Genomic DNA, 6,093 nt, shown 5'->3' on the forward strand with positions numbered 1-6,093 from the left:
GAGTGTGGGGTGCAGGGGTGTGGGAGCAGGGCGTAGGGTGCAGGGGTATGGAAGCAGGGCGTGGGGTGCAGGGTCTGTGAGAGTAGAGTGTGGGGGTGTAGAGAGTCTGTGAGAGCAGGGCATGGGGTGCAGAGGGTGTGAGAGCAGGGCGTGGGGTACAGGGGTGTGGGAGCAGGGCATGGGGTGGGGCTCACCTGCGCTGGCATATTCCATCACGAGGTACAGCGTCTTCTCGGTCTCTATCACCTCAAAGAGCTTTACTGGGAGGGGGAGGAGGAGCGGGTAGGGTTAGGTGAGAGTGGAAGGACGGCCGTTCTCCCAGACCCCACAGCCACCTGCCAATCATCACACGCCTTCCCCCGGAACCCTCAGTGGCTCCCTACTTGTGGCCAGGTTTTCCATGCTGCTCAGCCTGCCTTTCTCTACACGACAGTTTCAGCTCGATGAGGCTGGGATCTGTGCCCACGTTGCCAGCAATCAGCAGTTAAGCAGTAAATACAGGTCAGGGCCACCTCCAGGGGAGCTAAAGTGTGTTCACCCCTGCCTAATGACACTGTATGCGCGGTTCACATAGACCCGAATGCAGCGTGTGAGCCTTGATACAGATCCGTACTCCAGAAGACAAAACACGGGCTCAGAGAAGCTAAGTCACACAGGAATGACGGCGCCACAGCAATTGGGTCTCTAATACAGTCCCCCTCTCCCTTCCCAAGGCCCCACCATGGCCGGCTTCCGGCAAGCTCCGACATCTCCTCACCGATGTTGGGGTGGTTGAGTCCCTTCATGATTCGGACTTCTCTGAACAGCTGGGCAAGGCCAGAAAAGACAGACAGTAGTGAGGGGTGGTGGCTTTGGGGATCCCCCACCCCCAGGCCCGGTGAAGTCTGAGTTCTACCGGAATTGTGCTTCCCTGGGCCTCACCTTCTGCAGGCTACTGGGGTTTAGCTGGGTTTTATCAATGATCTTGATGGCGACCTAGAGGAGGAAGAAGGGGGGAAAGTCAAAATCCCCCGGCTCAGACCACATGGGCTACACGAGAGGCATGCAACATTTTCTCAAATTTTCTGAAATATTGAATGTTAAAGTCTTAATGGAGCTGAGAATGGTGGTCCATGCCATCACACCAACAATGTGGAGGCAGAGGGAGGGACCAGCCTGGTCTATACAGCAAGTTCCAGGCCAGGAGTGGCTGGAGAGGCGTTCAGCACAGTGACCGCTCCTGCAGAGGGCCCTGCCGACGTCAGTTCCCAGCACCTGCCTGGCAGCTCCCAACCATCAGTGAGTCTAGTGACAAGATGTCTAACATCTTCTGGCCTCCTTGGGCCCCTGCACTCTTGAGCATACATCCACCCACAGAAACACAGACACACAATTTAGAGAAGGAAGTAAATAAACGAATTTTATATCAGGTGTGGTGGAACACTTGGAGGGCAGAGGCAGGGGAATCTCCGTGAGTTCTAGGCCAGCCAAGACTACACAGTGAGACCCTGTCTCAAAAAGGAAAAAAATAAATAAAAAGTAAAAATTTCAATTTAAAATATAACAGGGGGGGGAAGCAACCTCTGGAATGGAGTCCGCACCCACATATGGGGAACAGCCTGTGCTCGCGCTTCAGGGAGCGGGCCCCGTGCCCTTGCGGGATTCTCACACATGGGTTTTTGAGAATTCTGTCAGGCACGTTCCATGCCAGCACTGACGATCATATGGTTCCTTTCATGTGTGAAAGTGACGGAGCACAGGAATAAATTGTGGAACGACAAAGAACTCGGCTTTCCTGGGAGGGGCCCAGCTCTGCCATCACAGGGCTGGTGCTAAGGCTTTTGCGGGATTCCATCCCCATTACTGTGTTAGAGATGCTGGGGCGGGGGCGGGGGGAGGATGCATTCCTGCAGGGTGTCCTCAGACCTCTCTGGACAAATGTGATAAATGAAATTAAAACTAAAAGGAGCTTTGACTTAAGCCTTGGTCAATCTAGAAAACCCTATCACAGAAAAGAAAAGGGTTTTAATTTGAATTTACACTGACGATCAGTCTGCTGGTCTGTTTCTTAGGATTTGTTTTGCTTCTTAAAAAGCCCCGATGAACTGGAATGAACTCTGTAGATCAGGCTGGCCTTCCAACTCATGGAGATCCACCTGCCTCTGCCTCTTGAGTGCTGGGATTAAAGGCGTGTGCAGCACCATCACGACCTGGTTCTTAGAGTTCTGGGTTGTATTGCTTATGTGGTCCTGGGCATCAAACCTGAGGCCTTGTATAAGCCAAGCAACTCCCTCTACCACTGAGCCACACCCCCAGCCCCTCACTGGGGGATTCTAGGCAGGGGCTCTACCATGGAGTCTCACCCCAGCCCCTCACACTCCAGCATTGGACGGAGTGGGAGGCAGGACAGTGGATGCCAGTAGCGTGTCCCATTTAAGTGAAAGAACCTGTCACAAGGCAAAAAGATGAGGGGCAAAGATACCTGATGTCATGTCTGGTCCCTCCCTCTTACACACATATATACAACAAAGAAACAAGACAACAAAAACATGCAAAACCCAAAGAGGAAGGCAGGCAAGAAACTTGTAACCCTCTTTTCCTATTGGGGCTGTTCTGGAAAAATCTGAGCAAGCTGGGGCTGGACAGCTCAGTACTTAAGAGTGCTTACTGCTCTCTAGGAGAAAAGTGTCTGTCCCAGCACCATGTCAGGAAGCTCACAAGGGTCTGTGGCTTCAGCTCCAGAAGATCTTAAGCCCCGTTTTGGCCACTGTGGGCATGTGCGCGCACGCATGCGCACATGAAATTCAAAATAACATTAAAAGCCAGGCATGGCAAGCCTTTAATTCCAGAACTCAGGAGGCAGAGGTAGGCAGATATTTTGAGTTCAGAGCAAGTTCTAGGACTACACAGAAAAAACCCTATCTCAAAAATCAAAACTAAAAATAAAAATAACATTAAAAAGAATTTTAAGCCAGGCAGTAGTGGTACGCGCCTTTAATCCCAGCACTCGGGAGGCAGAGGCAGGGATCTCTGTGAGTTCGAGGCCAGCCTGATCTATAAGAGCTAGTTCCAGGACAGGCTCCAAAGCTACAAAGGAAGCCTGTCTCAAAACAAACAAACAAACAAACAAACAAACGAACAAACAAACAAAAAACCTTTAAATTTTGGGTCAGGACTAGTGGCACACGCCTTTAATCCCATCAAGCAGGTGGCAGAGGCAGGTGGCTCTCGAGGAGTTCAAGGCCGGCCTAGATTATATAGGGTGTTCCTGGGCAGCCAGGGCTGTGTAGAGAGGCCCTTTTTCCAAACAAAACAAAACCAACTTTAAATCAGAGCAAGTGGGGGAATTCTCTATGGTTAGAAGGACAAGCGGGACCAGTCAAGACCTCATACCTCCTGAACTCCCCTGCCCTGCGTCCCTTGGTCACCCACACTTACCTCCCGACCAGTCAGGATATGCCGGGCCAGCTTGACTTTGGCGAAGTTGCCCTTCCCGATGGTCCTCAGCAGGCGGTAGTTGCCCACATGCGGTTGTTCCTCGGGGCAGGAAGCGATAGAGTTCCGGCAACGGGCACCCAGGGATCGGCTGGACCAGGATGGCCCTTTGTCTGAGGAGCGGCCACTGCCCAAGGTGCCATGCTGTGGGTAGAGAAGCATGAGTTGTCCCAGTTCACCCCACTACAGTAGCAGCTGAGGGCCAGGGTGGGTGGCTCTCTGGAGCTCTGGCCAGTGTGCCCTCCTGCCCCTTTGCAAACTCGGGCCATAGAAAAACTATGCTTTTGGGGCCTCCCCCTTTCCCACAAAGAGGTCTCCAGTTAGGGCTGTGCTTGGATGGCAGAGAGCTTGCCTGGCGGGCATTACGCCCTAGGTTCTAGCACTCTGGATGGAAAGTGCTGGCAGGTGGATCAGGAGTACGCAGCCAGGAACAGGCTTGAGTTCCAGGCTAGCCTGGGCTACCTACACAGCAAGCTACTCCTTTGCTTTGTTGAGACAAGCTCTTCTGAAGCCCAGGCTGGCTTTAAAGTGGTTATGTAGCCAAGGGTAACGTCCCAGACGCCTGCCTCCACTTCTCAGATGGCCATCATGATCCATCACACAGGGCTCCACACCTCGTCTAAGGAAAAACCAAGTGCTGGGGAAGGATTTCATGGTAGGTGGAGTGCTTGGTGCCCTAGCGCACGGCTCAGGGTTTTATTCCCAGCAATGCACAAAATGGGGGCTTCTAAAGAACCCCACCCTCCCCTTCTCATTCCTGCGACCGCCAGCATCCTCAGACTACAGTCTTCTTCAAAACGTTGCTGACCTCAACCCCAAATGAACATCAACCTCCATCCAGACACAACACCCCCTTTCTGGCCAGCACAAATCCCAAACACCCCATTTCATCCGCCAACACCCCTGGTTCGGCCCCAAATCTGTTTTCCTTGGGGTGGAGAATGGGGAAGGTGGGAGAGGGTCTCACGTAGGTCAGGCTGCCCCCCAACTTGCTATGTAGCCAAGGCTGACTTTGAATTCCTGATGCTCAGCCTTGGCCCATCAAGTTCTGAGAATACAGGCCTGCAGTCACCGCACCCGGCCTTCCAGCCCCTCAATTTTACACCCCGCAAACATGTCCTTACCTCATTCCCAGCTGACTGTCTGGACATTTTTATGGTGGTAGCTTCACTACCCAATGCCCAGCTTTCTGTGGTTTGAAAATGTGACATAGAAAACTCTAGCAATGGGCCGGAGGGTGGTGGCCCACACCTTTAATCCCAGCACTTGGGAGGTAGAGGCAGGCGGATCTCCGTTTGGGGACCAGGCTGCCCTACAGAGTTCCAGAACAGGCTCCAAAGCAACACAGAGAAACCCTGTCTTGAACAACCAAACCAAAACCAAACCTAAAGCCAAACAAACAAAAAACCCTCCAGCAACACATTTTTTGCATTTTTCTTTCTTTGTTTTTGTTTGTTTGTTTTTTTGAGGGGGAGTTTTAAGCAGCCCAGGCTGGCCTTGAACTTATCAAGTAACTGGAAGTGACCTTAAACTTGCTAACACTGAACGCACCTATTCAGTGTTTGCCTCTCTTGTGGTATCCTATTTATTGATATATTTTTCTTTTTTTGGGTACTGGATCTCATTCTGTAGCCCAAGCTGGATTGGAACATGTACCAATCCTCCTGCCTCTGCCTCCCAAGGGCTGGAAATACATACACGTTGAACTTTATGTTGCAGTTGAGACAGGGTCTCCTGTAGCCCAGGCTAGCCCCGAGCTCCAAATCCTCCTGCCTCAGCCTCCCAAATGCAGGGGTTACCAGCCTGTGCCACCTTGCCCAGCTTGCACCTAATTAATTGACCTTCCTGATCACCCCACATGTAGACGTGAAAAGAGAAATCGACTTGGAATGGTGAGATTCGGGGAGCTTCTGGGAGAGTCTTAGATGGGGTGGGGACTGTCTTGCCATCCCTGCTGCCCCAGATTCTCCTGCAGACAACAGAACTCTCCATCCTGCCCCAACGTCCCGTGCTGGCCATTCTGTCCACCTCTCCACGAAACATTGTTTCATCCTGACTGCCCTCCGCCACCCCGCCGCCTGAGAGGGACAAGCGCCCTGCCTTGCCATCTCCCACGCCATCAACTCCTCTGTCCTTCCCCAGCCTCTCCAACGAGGTGACCTGCTCAGGCCCAGCTGCCCTGTCCTGATTGGGAACCTCCAGGGACTGGGCCTTCCTTTCTTGGCCAGATCTCCCTCTGTGTGTCCTCACGGCTGAAGGAAAACAGGACACAGAGGAAGGGAAAAGGCCGGACAGCCAGAGAGAGCTGAGGCTTGGGCTCCCGTGGCAGGCAAGCTGTGCCAGGCCTACATCAGCAACCAGCGTTTCACAAGCATGGACAGCCCATGAATCATCGTCCCCATTTTACAGTCAGGGGAAACTGAGGCTGGAGAGGGGATCTGAACCCAGTCATTTTGCCAAACTGACATGTTTTTACATGTGTTACATTAGACAGACCCATACTTCCACACCCGGTCTTGTCTTTGGCTCATTCTCAGGTACTAGAAAAGTGCTCCTCCATGGAGCCACACCCCAGCCCCTCCTGGAAGGTTCTAGGCAGGGGCTCTACCACTGAGCCAC

General features: G+C 52.6%; 1 protein-coding gene across 2 annotated transcripts in view; it reads right to left on the reverse strand.

Annotated features, from left to right (window-relative positions):
• Positions 1 to 6,093, reverse strand: part of Mark4 (microtubule affinity regulating kinase 4) — a 30,828-nt gene that overhangs the window by 20,025 nt on the left and 4,710 nt on the right. For both annotated transcript variants that reach the window (XM_005370291.2, XM_005370292.3), the window contains exons 2-5: positions 3,418 to 3,618; positions 922 to 975; positions 758 to 806; positions 195 to 260 (exon numbers count right to left, since the gene is read on the reverse strand). In XM_005370291.2, coding sequence (XP_005370348.1) covers positions 195 to 260; positions 758 to 806; positions 922 to 975; positions 3,418 to 3,618 — 370 coding nt within the window. The remainder of the gene's footprint in view (positions 1 to 194; positions 261 to 757; positions 807 to 921; positions 976 to 3,417; positions 3,619 to 6,093) is intronic.

This window comes from Microtus ochrogaster, unplaced genomic scaffold (assembly GCF_000317375.1).
Source record: "Microtus ochrogaster isolate Prairie Vole_2 unplaced genomic scaffold, MicOch1.0 UNK74, whole genome shotgun sequence".
Lineage (NCBI taxonomy): Eukaryota > Metazoa > Chordata > Mammalia > Rodentia > Cricetidae > Microtus > Microtus ochrogaster.